Source organism: Copadichromis virginalis, linkage group LG18, assembly GCF_057382275.1.
Source record: "Copadichromis virginalis isolate Kocher_CV1m ecotype Utaka linkage group LG18, C_Virginalis_male_GT1.1, whole genome shotgun sequence".
NCBI classification, from domain to species: Eukaryota; Metazoa; Chordata; class Actinopteri; order Cichliformes; family Cichlidae; genus Copadichromis; species Copadichromis virginalis.
The window spans coordinates 35,750,573-35,769,551 of record NC_140635.1 but is presented as its reverse complement, the minus strand read 5'-3'; the positions used below and the strand labels follow the sequence as shown (position 1 = coordinate 35,769,551).

The 18,979-nt window shown below is 40.9% G+C and overlaps 1 protein-coding gene across 2 annotated transcripts; it reads right to left on the bottom strand.

Moving 5' to 3' along the window:
- Nucleotides 1–4,033: 4,033 nt before the first annotated feature.
- Nucleotides 4,034–17,093, bottom strand: cnpy1 (canopy FGF signaling regulator 1). Of its 2 annotated transcripts, none has more exons than XM_085439089.1 (6): nt 16,995–17,093; nt 15,944–16,046; nt 14,957–15,072; nt 6,183–6,395; nt 4,458–4,557; nt 4,034–4,208 (listed from the first exon to the last, which is right to left on the bottom strand). In XM_085439089.1, the coding sequence occupies exons 1-6, from the start codon at nt 17,091–17,093 to the stop codon at nt 4,168–4,170; spliced, it is 672 nt and encodes a 223-aa protein (XP_085295215.1). In that variant the 3' UTR covers nt 4,034–4,167. The 2 variants fall into 2 exon arrangements, with proteins under 2 accessions (XP_085295215.1, XP_085295214.1); XM_085439088.1 differs by lacking the exon at nt 16,995–17,093 and adding an exon at nt 16,613–16,955.
- Between the last annotated feature and the right edge of the window lie 1,886 nt (nt 17,094–18,979).

The window sequence follows — 18,979 nt, the reverse complement described above, 5'->3', positions numbered from 1 at the left end:
CTTCCTTTGCACTGTGTGAAAACTTTTTAAAACACTTCATTGAAAAAATTTAAGGTCTCCAAATTCACAGCAGTGTTCGACCTAGATCCACCCTCTAAATGCTCAGCTGTTTTTCAGCAGTTCGAGCCTGTGACATTTTCTGCCTTAAAGGAAGTAATTGATCGCTTAAGACTGTCTAATTCCCCTCAGGATATTCTTCCTTCTTGCCTTTTCAAGGAAGCTCTTCACATTATTGGGCCTAGTATTTTATTTTTATTAAATGCTTCCTTGTCATCAGGTTGTGTACCAGCTGTTTTCAAACATGCTGTTGTGCAAACCAAAAAATCTGGATGTCCACAATTTTGGAAAAAGTTGTTTTCAAGCAACTTCAGATCTTTTTAGACACTCGTGGCATTTGTGTAGAGTTGCAGTCTGGTTTTAAGTCGCGTCACAGTACTGAGACGGCGCTTTTAAGAGTTTTTAATGATCTTCTTTTAACCGTCGACTCAGGTTGTTCTGTGGTTTTAGTCCTTTTAGATTTGACACAGTTGATAACAACATTCTTTTATCAAGACTTGAACACGTTGTTGGTCTTAAAGGCTCAGTTTTTTCATGGTTTAAATCATATTTATCAGAGAGGTCTGTAAGAGCCAATTAAATGTTAATTTTATTGGTACTGGTAAAATGATTAGAGGAGAAATATACATGTTTGATGTTAAGAATATAATTTCTAGTTAATTTCAAAATACTGTTTTGTTAAAGGTATAGAATATAGAAGTGCGACATTCTAATGCACTTTTTAGTATTTTGGGCTTCCGGCACACTGTAATTACATAGTTGGGGAGTCGGATAAGCTGGAAGCAAAACAGTTTTTTGACCGAGTCTTGCCATGTAAATTAAAAATTTCAATAAACATCTTTTTTGCAAGAAAAGTACCTGGACTTGCTCGCGTTTCAAATGCATGTTGCCGGACTGACTCCTAAAGGTGGTAAAGAAGAGTGAAATAGAGACGGAGTGCCGCCACTACAAGGTCTTTTTCTGTTACTATTGGCCAATAACTCCTCTTCCTCTGCCCCGATGTGTTGTGGTGTGCCACAGGGGTCTGTTTGGGTCCAACTCTTTGGGATCTATTTTTAGGAAATACAACATCTCCTTTCATTGTTTCCTCCAAGAGACCTAGAAACACTTATTCAGGCTTTCATCACCTCTACTCACCACTACTGCAACTCTCTATTTGGGTCTTCACACTCATCTATCTCTCCATCGCTTGCAGTTAGTCCAAAATGCTGCTGCATGGGTGTTAGAATGTATGAACACATCACTCCAGTTTTAGCAAATTTGCACTGGCTCCCTGTCAAATATCATATTAATTTTAGATTAATTCATTTACTTTTAAAGTTTTAAACAATGTGGCGCCCAGTTATTTAAGCAAACTCCTCAACATGTATGACCCCAAAAGAGCACTGAGATCATCTAACCAGATGCTCTTAGCACAACCGAGGTCGCGATTGAAGCATAGAATTGAATATATGAACATGCATATACTAATGTGGCTGAGTGGGCGCTCTGGTATATTCTCGCCACCACATTTCTTTTTGATGGGTATTGTAATCACCATGTTCCTATAGGTGAAAGGGGTTGGAATTATTTTCTCAGACCTTTATATACATTATGATGGTGTTTCCGTTATGTGGCAGATTAAATGTATGCATTGATTTTCAGGTGATACAGACTATGGCCTGTGTAAGCAACATTGAAACGTTTAATGGTTTGTCAGTAAATTTTGTGAGCTGGAATGTTAAGTCCATCAACCAACCAGTGAAATTTAAAAAAGTGATCACAGATCTGAAACAGCTGAGAGCAGACATTCAACTTTCCAGGAGACCCAGATATGTCCGCCTACATGTAGGCAAGTATTCCGGTCCAGTTATTGGTACAGAGGAAGAGGGTTTGCTATCATGATTAGTAACAATATACAGTTCGGTGTCTAGTGTACAGGCCGATTCAGCTGAGCGATGTGTGTTTGCTGCTGGAAAACTATATTTGTTCCAGTGATATTAGCATGCTTCTATGCACCTAATTGGGATGATCTTGCATTTTCCAACAATTTTTTCTCTTGTCTGCCAAATCTGTCAACCATTAATCTTATAAATGTGGTGATGCAAATTGTTTTTACTCATCTTTGATCAGAGTGCTCTCGGGAGGGCATCCCTGTCAAAATCCACACAAGCCATTCATTTATATCTTGAAACATATGGAGTGGCCGGTGTGTGGCATTTCCGTAACATCTTCAAGAGCACACTCGTTCGTCTCCCCAGTCCAAATAACACATTCACATATTACTTTTTTCTAGACAAAAGAATTCTAGATTAGCCTAAGGAGCTTGGAAAGGAAAGGCATTTGGACTTCTTTAAGTTGCTTGAAGATGTTTCAACTCTCAACGGAGAAGCTTCTTCAGTTCTAAGGTCAAATGGTGGTCCATTAGGGCAGCGGTCCCCAACCCCCGGGCCTCGGACCGGTACCGGTCCGTGAGTCGTTTGGTACCGGGCCGCGAGAGTTGAGGCTCAGGTGTGAAATGTATAGTTTTCAGGGTTTTTATTGGTTTTCAGCGTTATTTTGTTATCGTTTTTATCGTTAACTCGGTTTTCCTGGGTCTTTTCACGTGTGTTATGAATAAATCGTCTTTTTTTCGGTACCGGTACTAGTTTTATTTTGTTGTATTTATCCGCGACACCTTAAAGGCCGGTCCGTGAAAATATTGTTGGGCATAAACCGGTCCGTGGCACAAAAAAGGTTGGAGACTGCTGCATTAGGGGGTCTATTTTCCCTCTTGGGGGGGGGGGGGGGGGGGGGGGACGACGACACTCCCATAAGGCTTAAATCTGCTGGGAGGAGGAAAAAAAAAAACAGGAGTCGGCGAAGATGTAATAAAAGGAGTACAAATAGAAATGCATAATGTATCCCCAACTGCTCCACCTGTGGGGAAAATAACCATACAGTACCTGCAACACAAAAATTTGAAAATGGACATATACATAAATCAACAATCTTGTTGTGGGGTGTGTGAGGGACAGACGGACCCCTGCTGCCAGACCTCTGCAGTCCCAGAGACGACCTGCATCCACCTGCAAGGCATACAGGGAAAGGAGACTATAGCCAAGCACTCACACCAACTAATGGAATAGATCAGTGGGGACCAGAGAGGAACAAATTCATCCAGTAGGTTTTCTGAGGAGGCAGACAAGTACATTTTTATGTTAATACATCAACAGTTTTTTGATTTCCAGTTCATGAGGATAGTTTTCTTAGCGATGCATAATGAAGTAAAGATACTATATACCCATTCCCTGAAGACCCAGCCCCCAGTGCTCAGGAGAGGCGCAGGTCACACTTAATGACAGCCCAGTAATGCATTATATATAATAACCATCAGCACTTGTTCGGTCTCCTTTTTATTGCGAACCCAACCAAGCTACAGAATCGGCACAAAGCAGCGTCAGTATAACGCACTCTCTGGTTCCCCTGCATGCGGCCGCCTTTAGCATATCAATGCAAAGTTTTCAACCAATCAGCTGCTGTTAAGTCTGGTCCAATCAGATAACAGATGCTTGAGTTGTGGCTCGGGTCTGTCCACCTGCTAGTCTTTGTGAAAAGATACAGCAATTTGAAAGCTGCATGTTCACACTGACACAATACATTTAGCTTCTGTGAACATTTAGAGTCAGCACTATCATCCAGCAGTCTACAATTCCACACTAACAGATTTATCTCCCATGGATGTTTATGGTGTGTGCAAAGGAAGGAAATAATGTGTATTTTTTTTCTATAAAAAAAAAACAAAGAAATCCAAATGTTTTTCCTGGACTTGGTGATAAAGCCAGACTGTGACAGAGAGCAGAAAAGAGTTTTGCCAGATAAACTGATCAGCTGACTAACTGTGGAGACCACTATCTTAACTTTTGATATGTGGAACTCGCACCAACAAACAGTTACTGTAGGTCTGGTTAATATACTGTGGTGTGAGCAGCATGCAGAGACAAAAATGAACACTGTGCTTTCTCAACATTTGGTTTTTATTTACTTAAAATAGTCTCAGTTGTTTGTCAAACATTTTTTATCAAAACCTTTTTCTCAGAAATGTGTGTCAAAGCTGGTCTCTCCTCGCTGCACCGAAAATCCAGTGTGATGCTACAATTCCTCGTTAGCACGGCTGCTGTCTTCACAGTAGTCTGAAAGGAAAAGCATGACGACAAACACATCAGTGTTTATGTTCCACAACCCGAAAATGTGCCACCATCTAAAGACACAAATAGCTAACACTGACCTACACTGAGGCTACTGAGCTGTGCTGACACTGGCCTCTGCTGTTACTGAATGCTGTGGACGCCAAACCCGAGCAGCTTCCACAGCTGTGTGTGTGTGTGTGTGTGTGTGTGTGTGAGCTCTGTGAGAGTGCGCGTGTGAAGCATAGCTGCTACCTGAGACTCTGCTGCACAGCTCCTCGTGCACGTTCTCCTGCCTGTCCCGGCTCAGCACAGAGATGATTTCTTCCTCCAACTCCTCCACCAGCGTTTCACACTGAGACACAGACGCAGCAAACACTGGTCAAAGTGTGCTTCGACCATACATGCACAACACACATCTTTCACACACTGTGGGCACGCCATTTGCATGGCGGCGGCGGCCACGTTTCTCTCCTGTTTATCGAACCGCTCATCCATTTCGAAGACTCTGTGAAAGCACCCTTCCTCGCTTTTTATGAATTCGACTTCTGCTCCAGCTGCTTTTTCTTTAGCGAGGAACATGGTGGTGAATAAAAAGTACAAAAGTGGCTGTGATGCGAGTCCGAAGCTGTTTATTAAAGCAGCAGCTTTCAGTGGGAGCTGGCTCACCCAATCACACTCGTGATGCAATCCAACTTCAGAATAAACCACAAACTTTTCCCCGTGTCTGTTGTTTCATCTGTCCTATTAATTCCTTCAGAGCCCTCGGTCACGTGAAGCCGCCATGGTGCGTCGTGGTGAAGCTCACAGCTGTTCAGTCTACACGTCACTAAATCCAATCATGGCTCACTGACCGGGTTTTCTGCAGTGACTGGTGATATCAAGTACTTTCTCAAATTGAAGGCAGGTGAAATGGCTGGCACAACCAACTGGCCACACTACAAACGCATGACAAATTAAAGGAAAACCCTGAATCACTGACCCCTACAGTGAAGAGCTCCGTTGGCTCCATTATGCTACAGGGGGCCATTTGTATCAAAAGAAGGGTCACTGCTACGTAGACACACTTGTTCTATGTGACACAGCGTCTTTGAACGGTTTAAAGAATATGAAAATTGATTTCGGAACAATGTCAGACATAAAAGAGTAATATACTTGTATTTATTTAGCTGTTTTCTAGTTTTACTGACATCATGCTCCACCACCACCATCAAAAAACCCCAAAAGGCGATATCTAATTCTGTTCCAACGTCTACTGCAAGAATAAATGGCGAGGAGCTCTGACGCTGATGTGGCAGGTCGCCACGTTATTGTTCTGGGTTTTTCTTTCATTTCTCATCTGTCTGTAGCTCAAGTAGTGTGTTTTAAACAGACTATTTTTTCTGCATAGGAGCAATTATTTTAAATAACATGAAATATACATCTACATAAAAGTATCCATATACGAAAATGCCTAGAATAAAATGCATACTTTTGTTAATTTTGACAATGTGAGCTTAACAAACCGATTAATAATTAATTTACTAAAATAAATAAAAATATAAAAGGAATTTCAATAATAGCATTACTGCAACTATCCGATTTTCTAGTCTAACATTTTGTCCCAACTGATAGATTGATGAAAATAGCAAACGTGTATTTAGATTACACATCTAAGTAACTGTATGACTACCTTGTAATGCTTCTGCTATACAAAACGTGTTGTTTTCGATTGGACGGCGCTGGAAACCGACTGATGCAGGGTTGTCATAATCACCGCCTCCAATTTTAAATGTACATCTTCATTTATTGAACAACTTGTTTCAAAATTAGCAACTCTGAGAATTTTCTTTGTTTTTTGATTCTTAATACATAGCAATGGATGAAATTGGCCTGGAAATGCTTCCAATGCTTCTGTACATGATCCTGAACTAGGCTGCAGTTCTAACTATACTATAGTTCTACTTAAAAACATTGTTTTCAGTGCATGTTTCCACTCACTGCGAATTTGATGTCATTGGACGCCTCTGGCCCATCAAACTGGAAGCTCTTAAAGTCGGGGAAGTCGTCGGTGGAAGCACTGCTTCTGGGAGCAAACCTCCTGTACTGCTTGTGCTGGGTGATGGGATCCACATAGAGTGCATAGTCACTCATACTGTTGCACACGCCGTCCAGAAGCTCGCTGAGGTGAGTCTCCGAGCGAGCGAATGGGACCTGGCAAATCAAACCAAAGAGAGAGGAGGGAATCATCATGTTGGACTGGCATGTTCCAGCACGGCTTCTTCTTGGACCGTGTAGCCATTGTCTCATGTTTCCAATACCCGATTGCCACGTTGAAACGTCTAAGAACTCGTGCCGGATAGACCAAAACAGCACAGCTGCATCATGGCAAAAAAGAAAAGACTCTGGGTTGGCCTAGTGTTAGCTGTGTTACACCACAGGCCTCAGGGTGGGTCAGTGGGGTGGCCTCTTGTTTCCGCTGTGTTTTCTCCATCAACGCTGAAATACCTCACCCTCCAACTTTGACTTTTAACCTGCATGAATACCCTCCCCAACCCTCCATCCAAACTCAGCCATGCTCTTCCACCACCCATCCCTTTCAAGACAAATCAACAGGGCGGTGGTGTCTAGACGGGTCAAGACAGGTGCTGTGCTCTGCTCCCTCCATCCCCGGAAGGATATTGGGTGACAGGGGTGACGCCCAGGGGTGAAGATGCAAGGATAGGGCACTGAAAAGGGCGAAGTAGGGGAGGGGTGGGTTTCAGTGTTTGTTATACCTCGAACTAGCAAAAAGAGGGGTTGGGATCCAGAGAAGGGTGGGGTCGTAGGAGGAGGAGATGGGAGAAGCAGAAGGCCTCAACAGAAGCCAAGTGCAGGGTAAACGGCTCATCTCCTCGGCCCCCACCCTGCCTCTGCGCTGTCTTTTGGCCCATTCAGCCCCTCCATCCTCTGACGATCAAAGGAGGAAATCTTCCTTGTTTTCTTTGGTCAAAGAGTGGCAGGACGGAGGTTGGGGGTGGGGGACAGTTTGGGTGGTGAGAGAACACAGAGGAAGAAGGGAGCGTTTTTGAGCCTCTTGCAGATGAACTGGATCTTATAATGATAGATAAATTATACTCTCAGCCTTTGTTTCTTCTTCTGTTTCTCTAACCAGCCATACTGACCCCACACACACACACACACACACACACACACACACACACACACACACACACACACACACACACACACACACACACACACACACACTTTGAGATGTGATGATGTGACAAAGGACTGCTCTGCCATCTGTCTTTCATCAAATCTTTGCCTCTTCCTGCTCAGCAAACTGAAATTTTGGGTAGTAGAGCAAAACCAGCCAGCGATTCCTCTGACAATTAGAACCACCTGAGCTCTCCGACGCTGCATTAATCCTTGCAGAAGACCCTGAGCCTGACAACACTGTTAGGGTTGCTAACAGTGTGCTGAGGAAGAAGGAAGAAAGTTGGCTGGTCGACAGAAGGTGTTACAGCACAGGGCTAAAGGTTGGAAGGGCCAGGCACTAGGGGATGTAGGTCATGTAGAGCAGTGGCGATGAGGCTCGCCTATCAATCAAAACTTGCTTGTGGTGACTTTGGCATCAGTGCTGTCATTTCTTTCACTCAATGACTGAATTTTTTGTTTATTGGATTAAAACTCGGTCAATTAATTGATGCTAGTCACACTTTTCCTAGAACCATGTTGACATATTTAAATACCTTGGTTTTTTTCCCACCAAGCTTTTAAAAAGCTAATTTGAGAATGTGCAGAAGCCGCCACTGTTTTAATGATTTTGAAGAACACATGATCTGTTTTCACAAAATCATCTTTACCTGAAGCTTGCTAGGTTCGTTTTTTATTACACTCTAATATCCATGCCAATTTGACGGAAGGCTTATAATAATAATATAAACGACAAGTCATAGTTTATATTTGCATATTTCAGTTAGTCATTTCTCATCATTGTTTAAAGTCCCAGCTTCAGCAGTCAGATTAAGGTTTAGTTGGTAGGTTTGACCGTAGCCTGTATTTAGTGAGTCATTACTGAACGGCAGCTTAAGTGCTACTGAAGGCACATTCAGTAGAAACAATACTCATATATAGCATCATCTGTTGAAGCTGTTGCACAAATGTAATACTTTGGAGTTTGACTTAAAAACAGTACATGTTTGACAATGCAACATTCACAGGTTTAATTAACTGATTCATTGCAGAAATAATTGATAATACATGTTCCTGTATTGTCATCATGTCAGTCATATCTTTCTTTTTATATATATGATTATATGAGAATGAAACTGAATATAAAACTAAATCCTCAATCTCATCCAAACAGCATGAAAAAAGAGAAGAAAAGGGCTGCTCTCCCCGGCCCTACAATAAAACCATGTCAATCCATGGGCTTGGGTCTAAGTCATTATCATGCCATGCTACAAAATGGTTTGGAATTAAAGCCCTTCCTTGCCAGTTGCAGCCGTGTGAAAGGGAGCTGTCAGTCACAGTGTTGTTTGAAGAATGGGGTGGGGGGTGGTGGCTGAGGTGGTAGTGGGGTGTGACTGGTTGGCCCAGAGAATAGGCTTCTCAGGGAAGCTATCCTCCATTCAATTCCCATTGGACAGGGAGCCATTATTGCACCACTGTGGACAGGGGCCTTTCAATGTCATTGTTCTGGCCAATGAAGACCCATAAATTAACAATAATAATAATGATAATAAACAATAAAATAACAATAATAATGTCACATTGGCAGCAAGTGGAAGGAGAACCTAAAATGTATTTTTGACCTTTATATATCATTTAAATCCCAAATTTTCTAATAGCAGTCGTTGATAAAGGTCTAACAGTAATAATATTACTTCATTATGATAGAGTAGTAAAGCTAATAGTAACCAGCTGGTCATTCTGAATGGAAATGCTATGCGTCTTTATAGGAGCTCTAAATCATAAACCAGGGCTTCTTGATGTCAGCAGTTTGGAAGATAGTGGCGAGCAGAGTCAGCACAAGGACTGAAACACTGTTTGGCGGTAAAGCTTCTTCACTCTTGTCAGAAGTCAGGTGAGAAGACTTTCTCAACAGTACGCTAAGCTCCACAAGCTCCTTCTTTTTCTGTGGTGTAAAGGACCATATTATAGGCCAAACCGGAGATACTACAAGAGTAAGACATGGCACTGATGAACATAAACAAAACTGGCAAAAGCAAAGAATATGACAGAAGCACCTAGTGAGTGTTTAAATCTGATGGGCGGATTGATACTTAATATCATTGTTCTTGTGCCACAACTTTGCTTAGAGTTTAGCCCGTGGAGAAAAGCTTCATCCCACGGTTCTGCTTACATCCACAAGAGGTCCTTTTTCCTCCTCGTCCCTATCATGTGTTTGTGCACACGCCGGGAAAGCCTTGGTCACATTACTTTAGCATCTAGCTAGCTCTACTGAGGAGCAAGCATAACTAGAGTTATTGTTTTAACAGTTGAAAACTGCAGATTTAAAGCTTCCTTGTATCATTTTACTTCATGCCAGACTGTTTTTAACTGGATGTGTCGCACGATATTTTGCTCAAGTTATCTGGGTACTTCATATTGTATTGAAAATAAGTGGTAAAAAATCTTTTGTCTTTGAAATATTTAAATCCAGAATAAAATAATATTCTATGTATTTTAACAGAGGAGTGGAGGCATTTTACAGGCTGTTGTGTTCATGGTCAGGTAAGTTTAGTCATTCCTTAGTTTGTTACAGTGGTAAATGTGAGTATTTCAAAGCACTCAAATGGTCCTTTCTCACTGTAATTGTGCTCTCATAGTGCTTTTAAATTTAGGCTGATAATGCTGTTTATTCTCATTAGCCAGATTTTAAAAAAACTAGCCAGAGGTTAGAAAACTTGGTTAGAAAGTCTCGTGATGCTCCAGTTTCTGTGATTTATTTCTAAGTGATTCTTAGAAATCAGAAAGAAGTCCAGTGTATTTAACCTTTCAGCATCTGATCAGATCTGGTTTATCATATTTCATCTCTAGTGACAGCTGACTTTTGATATGCCACGATGAAATACATCAAATGCTGGCCTAGTGATGATCTCATAAAATCCACTAAAGCCATCATGAAGACGTGAACTAGGGAAAATCTGGCTGTTCACATGTTGTGTTTTTGACCTTCTACACTGTCCAAACTTCAAACATACATCTACGAGCACCTCTAAACAGGGTCAGCACCTCAGAAGATGGACTAGACAGGCAATCAACTCTGACAGGAGGGAATTAGACTCACTAACTTTACTATTTCATTGTAGATGCTCTAAATTGCTATTGACCAAATTATTAATATGGGCTTGGTTGTTACTACAATAACAATTATTATTGTACAACGATTAATTTTACCTATAGTTGTAAAAGTAAGTCAGTAGAATTCAGCTGAGGGGGCACAGTCATCCTTTTGGATGGGCCTGGGCCCCAAAGGCCGTTCACAATGCTAACGCTGCCTCTGGAGCTCACAGAAGAACATGTCCTGTCCACAGACTGATGAATGTAGCCACCACAGTGTTCCCCACTGGCTTTAGAATTCACGTTAAGGCTTCAACATTCGCCATGTTGTCGCTGTTGTTGTGTTTTTAAGAGCCAAAAGATACCATATTTATATAATAAGCAGGAGCGCCAAGTTAGCTACTAATGTTGCCAAGTTAGAAGGTGTATTATGTGCTGCACAGGTGCAACAGCGGTTGGGGTGAGGGGAGGAAGACAAAAGAGACCTGAGACATGACAAGTTGAATAATGAAATACTAGTCTCATACATCAATAACGGTGTGAAGTGGGAAACTTCAAACATGCTTTTTATGCTGTTTAGCAGGTCAAGTTAACGTGGAATTTTATTGGGACTGACTGACTTTTGGAAGTCCCAAAACTTGGCACTCCAACAATGGGTTCATTTTGTTGCCCTGAGGGTTGTCGCTGTTTTTTTTAATGCCGTGTGCAGTAAGAGTCTCAGACATGAGACTGATATCAACCAAATCAAACAGTAAGCAAAGAAAGGAAATTTGTTTGGAAGTTAGACTATTCCTTTAAGAAACCTCCAAGGAAAAATAAAAGATCCTTGTTGGATTAAAAAAAAAATGACTGTCACCTCACTGAGTCACATTTCTAGACCATGATATTATGTGTCATTGTGTCAGCATGCTATTGTGCATCCTCTCATTCTCAATGCATGACTTCCCACCGTTCACTATGAGATCAACCCGCTCCAACTAAGTTCAATGTCTTTGGAAGCCTTAAATGTGGCATTGTTGTGGCAGGCAGGTTTAACTTTTGTGGCACAGAGCAGCCCCATACTCCCAGGAAGTCCTACTGTGACAAGGCCAAAGAGCAGAGACTTAAAACCTGCAAATCCTCCTCACTGATGGCATCTAAGCTGTGACATCCCTCCCTCTCTGATTCACACTAGGTCAAAAGCTGCTGAAAAGAAGGGAGCCGGGAGGGCATGGGATCAAGGTTTGGCTTCTTATGTGGCTCAATAACATCTGATTGACCAGATAATACAACAGGTAGAGGAAAGTGTCATCTCAGAGTAGAGCAGGAGCTCACTGCTGGAGGAAGCTCATTCTCCCTGCTGGGTGACTGGAATGCTGTTTTCTAACTCTAATCAGGATACATGTAAATGCTTAGAGGATAGTTTGGACTTTGTTTTGAGGAAAATTATGCAGTAAAACTTGATGACTTATGTCGTCACACAGAACATCTAATGGCTACACTGAGCTGGTAATATCAGTGTTGAAAACAGTTGTCATAAGGCAAGATCTGTGATTCTGAATTTGCCTGTAGGTGTCGACGCCTACGTGCACACACTGATCGGTGCAGTTATCGTGATAGTGATAGTCACAACAAACGCTAAAGCTCCAGAAATCAATAGTATAGCTGTAAACCTCATGATTTTCTGGCCTCTGAGCAACAGGAAATGTCATAGTTCCAGGGGGGAGGGGGGGGGGGGTGACCTCATTACAGCAGGACAATAGCCTGGATCAATCTTCTGCGCTCACACAGTGTCATGCACACAGCCACAGTAACAACAAAGATCAATCGACTCCTCCATGAAAAGACCGCATCTGTTAATCACAGCATCTATGTAGAAATGGCTCCTTGTACCCCGATTGCACTGTTAAAATGTACATGATGTTCAGTCAGTCTTTGAAAAAAATCAAAGGCAAATAAGAGCCTCGGGTCGGATGGGATTACAGGAAGACTGCTGAAGAATGCATAGCAACTTGGTCATGTGTTTTATGACACATTTATCATGTCTTGTGTGCAGAAATGAGTCCCTAAACTGTGGAAGTAGTCTATTGTGTTCCCTATGGCTACATACAGTATACCCAAACTGTTTAATACACTCAAACCAGCAGCTCTGATTTCACTGGCTAAACAGGAAGGACAAATGGACTAGGCGGGGTGATCGAGATGGAAAGGATGTGCAGCAGCTTAGAGTGCTTAACGTGGAGATGTGCTAGCAAGTGCAGAGAGTTTGGTGAGAGTGTGTTGAGAATTAACTGATCTCTCCGAGTTAACTTCAGCAACTACCAAACCATCAACGTGTCTTTAGGACCCATTCCTACAAAACTGTTCAAAGAAGTCCAACTATTTATTTATGCTTCAATTTCTATTTTAATCAACTCTCTCTATTAATGGGCAATGTACCACAGACCTTCTAGCTCGCAGTAATTAAACTGCTACTTGAAAAGCCATCAGTTAAACCAAGGGGTCTTAGTCTAAGGAGCTTGGAAAGAAAAGCGTCTGGACTTACTTAAGTTACTTCTTAACTTAAGAAGTAACTTAAGTTAAGAAGTAACTTAAGTAACTTAAAAAGTCCAGACGCTTTTCTTTCCAAGCTCCTTAAACTACGATGACCTGGATGACCGAGAACCTTCACAGACGAGGGGTCTTAGCTAATTATAGACCAATCACCAGCCTTCCTTTTATCCCAAGATTTCCCGAGATTTCTTGATGCTTACTCTGAACTAGGGCTGCTCGATTATGGCAAAAATGATAATCACGATTATTTTCACTGAAATTGAGATCTCGATTCTTTGGCGATATTTATTTAACAATAACAATGTATTGAATAATGACTTTAAAGATTGTCAAAAAATAATATAAAATAGTGCAAATACTGATAACAGTGCAAATGTTTGCAATATAAAAAATAAATGAAAAATGTAAACATCTATGTTTAGTGAACTTTGCAGTGTTGCTCTGTGGTGCAGCTACGACACTGTAGCAAAGTTTACACACTGTGTCCACTTGATCCACGTCTGACTGAACCCATAATGTTTCCACACCACTGAAGGTTTTTTACCTCTTTTCAACCAACAGCAGTCACTCTCCTCTCCAAATAACTTCTGCTTAGCTTTCCGAGCTTCCCTCGGGTCCTCTTAATCAGCGGTCTCCAACCCCCGGGCCTCAGACCGGTACCGGTGCGTGAGTCGTTTGGTTTGTTGAGGCTCAGGTGTGAAATGTATAGTTTTCAGGGTTTTTATCGGTTTTCAGCGTTATTTTGTTATCGTTTTTATCGTTTACTCTGTTTTCCTGGGTCTTTCCACGTGTGTTATGAATAAATTTTCTTTTTTCGGTACCGGTACTAGTTTTATTTTGTTGTATTTATCCGCGACACCTTAAAGGCCGGTCCATGAAAACATTGTTGGGCATAAACCGGTCCGTGGCGCAAAAAAAGGTTGGAGACCGCTGCTCTTAATTGTTGTGACACGTGTTCGAAATGCAGAGAGGTGCGCTCGATTTGCCACACAGAGCAGCGCGAGAGTAAAGCACGAGGGAGGGGCTAATAATCGGCTCAGTCATTTTTAATGATCGTTGAAAGCCCAGATCGTAATCGAGATTAAAATTTGATTAATTGAGCAGCCCTACTCTGAACTGCATTGCCTTGGCCTCCAGTAACACTGTGAGGAACCTTAGAGTTTTTTAAACAAATGTGTAGGAAATTCAAAACATTTTGTCTTAGAGTGACGCTAAAAAACTAGTTTATGCATCTATTCGAGGGTGGACTATTGTAACTCAATGTTATCAGGCTGTCCTAAAAACTCCTTGAAAAGCCTTCAGTTGATCCAAAATGCTCCACTTAGAGCTGGAAAACGTCATTCCTAGAAAAAGAAAGCAAATTTCACCGGTAATGGCTTCCCTTCATTGGCCTGTTAAACCCAGAACTTTAAAATTCTTCTCGCATACAAGGTCTTGAATAATGAAGACGAGAGAGAACACTTCACTCTCAGACATGTGGTTCATAGGATATTTAGAAATAGAATGGAAGGCAGAGCCTTAAGACCCCTCTTTGGTGGATTCGGGAGACAGACACTGATTAAGCTTCAAACTTTAACTTTTTAAGAATATAGTCAGGGATGGATCAGGTGACCCAGAGTCCTCCCTCAGTTATGCTGCAATAGACCCAGGCTGCTGAGGGCCTGCCATGATGCACTGTGATTCACCTGCACTCACTGTGTGTTTACACACCACTCTGTATTTAATCTTTAGTTGTTACTGGTTTCTGCAACTCTTAAAAAGTGTATCTTTGTCCTGTCGTCCCCCATCAACCCCAATCACTCACGACAGATGGCTGCCCCTCCCTGAGCCTGGTTCTCCTGGAGGTTTCTTCCTGTTAAAACTTTGATCCTCCTTCCCACTTTTTACTCATAGGGGGGTCACCGATGAGGAAGCATCTGTTGGGGCTTTGGCAAGTGAGTGGTGTGTGTGTAAACACTGGCGTAAAGTACCTTTTTGTCTTTCATGGTTCCATCAGGGTTGAGTCTAAAGCTGCCGACATTGATGGTTTTCTTTGGGTCCACCTGACTGATTGAGTGGTTCAGTTCATCCACGATTGCCTTGCATGCTGGGAAACAGAGGTAAACCTCAGTGATGGAAACAATACAAGCAACAGCTCACAGCCTGGAATTTAGTGAACATCAGTACGTAAGTAACATGAAAAATCATCCAGAATTCAGTCTCATACTGATGTTTGTGGAAGTGCTACAAGGTCAAAATGCTATGGATGGAAATTGATTCCCGATTTGATTCCCTTATCGATTATCACTGGCTCCACCAGCATCTCTAAGCAGCATATCAACAACATTACATTCATGCAAATTAATTACATGCTGTGGGTCATATGTTTGTGCATGTTGTAAGTATTTCTCCTCATTTTTGCATTTATTGTGCACAACACACTGTGCAAGATAAGAAAGACGGGACAGGAGAGGAAGAAGAGAGGTTAGATTAAAAGATGAGGATTGATGAGGTTTTTAAATCAGATATTGGGTCTGTACATGTGGAATCGCACCGTCCCTTTTCTTTAGATTCAAGCTGAGTATAATACGAATTTTTAAAAAAGTTTTACAGTTTGTATTCCCATCTACTGATATTATTTTATCATATAAATATTGCATGAGGTTCAGTTAGCTTTGCAGGAAAATAGAAATATCCTCCAAAGAGCTACTTTTCACTTTATTACTTTGAGTACATTTCTGAGCCTGCAGTTTTTATGTTTACTTTAGTAAAGAAGTTGAATCAGCACTTCAACTTTACTGAAGTATTTTTTAACAGTAGTATTTGTACTTGTACTTAAGCACAGAATGTCTGTACTTTTGCCAACTCTGGAGTTACTTGGTGAGATGCTTTTGCATTGCAGTTCAGTTGTGGTTTTCCTTAAAATAGCAGCAATATTCTTTGAGACAGAAAGCTTCTGTCAGATCTGCATGACTTACCAGAACAGTAGAGCACCTTGTCCCTCTTCCCCTGGCTGCTGCCAGTAAAGACAGAGAGCACCATCACCATCATCTGAATAACCCATGCAGTCATCTTGATAGCCTAATAGTACAGAAAGGCATATACAGTAAAAACTAAAATCAAATTTCAGTATACTACACCTAAGTAACAGAGTCTTAAAGTGTGAAGACATTTCAAAAAACACAACATATTGTGTATTAAAAAAAAAACCAAACCACATACAATTTAAATGCAAATCATATTTTCAGTAAGTTTAGTGTGCTTATACATTATTGAAGTGTTATTTTACCTCCACGTGTACACAACTGAAACTGAGACCTGAAACCTTAAAGAGGGGAGCACTTTGGGAACTTTACGGAGGGATCAACAAGTGCTTTTCCTAAAACGTCACCTGTAGTTGTTCAGTATGGTCACTTGCGGAAAAGGCAAGCATAAATCCGATCAAACTGTACTTGAAACGAACTATTTATGGACTTAGCGAATGCCGAATTGTAGGCTCATACAAGTAAAATATTAACAATATTTTCAACGCGTTCTCACCGCTGGGATTTTGATCGCCATACGAGACTTGTCTTAAGATTTCACATTTGTTTACGAGGTACGGTCCACGTCGGGAATAGTGAGGGAGCGCTGGTAGCTTGTCTTACCTTGCGAGGAAAGCGAGCTATAGCAGCTAACAGCGGACGTGGAGCCGGCTGGACTCGGTGCAGCAGCGCTGTTACTACAATAATGACATGTCCTCAGCTCATTTGTCTGTACATGCCTATCTCTGCTTCACTTACTGACAGGTAACAGCACTGACACATACAGTACAACAGTTAGCTTTCCGGGTGTGCCTTTCAAAGTAAAAGGGCATTGCCCTAAAAATATTCGATATTTAACTATTGTGCGGGAATTGCGGTAGTAAAGTTCACACACAAAATAATAATAATAAAAAATAAGTCGGAATCTTTGTCTCGAAATAATTATTCAGTATATCTTTATCATAACAAAAATCATGCGTCAATCTTAAAAGCACACTCGGCCTACTTCTCTTAGTACACCTAGTTCCGGCTCGCTTGTCGTCTTGACGTGCTCGGCTCTGGTGTAGCCACGTTCAGTCGGGCATAGAGGTGGACAGCCAATCATATTCCAAACTCAAAGAGCATGGACCAATCAAACTGACGCAGCGTCTACAGGCGCTGACTCCTGGACGCTTTGGTAGAATGTGGAAATCGGACTTCAGTGTGCTGATGACTTTTAGACCACAGTGGTGACTTGTGAATTCATACAAAAATAAATAAACAGTACTGCAATAAATTCAACTACATTCATTTACGCCAAACATAAACCATCTCCTGTTACAGTCAGTTAAAACTAAATGTAATTTAAATAGAATATATTCAACTGTTCAGAAGATATTTACGTGCATGTGACTTTCGAGCTTTCGACTGCAGTGCTATAGAAAATATACCACCACAGTGATATGCTGTGGCCGTAAATACTAATGGATCTGACTGAAGAGCTCCTTCTCCTTCTCTAAACATAACAGCTCAGCTCCATGCTGAGGTTAATCAAGCAACGCATTGTAATTCACTTCCCACCTGTGCATGCGTGAGAGAGCGAGACTAAGAGCCAGGTGGTGTCTTTACGGGGGGATCTGACCTGGTTTTCCTGCTGCTAATTGAATCTTATCTTTAACATCAAAGTCTCGATTGGACAGGTAGATGTAAATGTTCACAATACAGTATGGCGTGCAGTGGTGATTAAAAGCTGTCTGCTATTGCTAAAAAGGTCAAATATAGTCAAGATATTTGTCAGTGTGCTGCTTAGTATGCTTGCAGAGGCATCGTGTTCTCAGATTGTACAGCCATACATCCGTCTGCACATCTTAATGTTTTAATTTTTAATGTTTAAATGCCGAAAAGATGCTTCAAATAATGTTTCTGCAATGTTAAAAGTTTAGCACTGGAGGTGCCAAATGTGTCATTTTGACTCCTTTGGCATTTTAACATTAGCAAGCAGTAACTTTTACATATAGGCAAGGAGAAACAACAGCACTGTTTAAGAGGAAAGGACAAAGATCGCTTTTTAGTACATTTTAATTAATTGGGTTTTTTTTGTGTGTTTTCAAGGCAAGCGCTGCTTGCCTTTCTTGTCCATCATTGCATTTTAAAGTATCTAACTGTGAAATGGAAATGCCATAACTTTAAATTCCATTACTTTTCCTAAAATAAGTTTATCAATAGTGACCTTTGGGGTTTGTGGCATAAAGAGAAAGATATACAAACCTTTACACCTTGAATCTCCAAAGGAGTTATTATGACACCACAGAACGTGTAAAACAACACTCTAGTTACCTGGCAACATGTTATTTACATGTTTTGGCTGCTGCGTGTGTGTGTGTGTTTCAACGATAATTTCTCTATAACTATAACAATAGTTTATAAAATTGTATACAATAAGTGATTTTTCTCATGCAAGCACAGGCTTAGCTGCATTCCATATGAAAAAGTTGAAGTAATCCTCTGGCATGAAGTTCACACTCCCCGTATGTCCTCTTAAAGATGGTCATGCCTTCTCTTCTTCAGTCTCTCTTGAGGTCATTGAGCTTGAGACATAAGGTGTTTTTTCAAATTCAAAATTCAAATTCAAATTTTATTTGTCACGTACACAGTCATACACAGTACGATATGTAGTGAAATGCTTGGACAACTGCTCGTGACCTAAAGAAAACAAAAAAGGAAAAGGCTATGAATAAGATAGGAAATAAATATGAAAAATTAAAAAGGGTAAATTTAACTAGGAAGGAATAAAATATAAATTAAGGTTAAAAATGAAATAACTGTACAACACAAATTAGAATGAAGGGTAAATTTAACTGGGAAGAATAAGATAAAATATATAAATTAAAGTTGAAAATAAAATAACTGTACAACAAAATACACAATATAGAACTATATAAGAATGTATGAAGAAATCTAAATAAATATATACACAATAACAGCAGCTGTACAAGTATTAACTGGAAATGA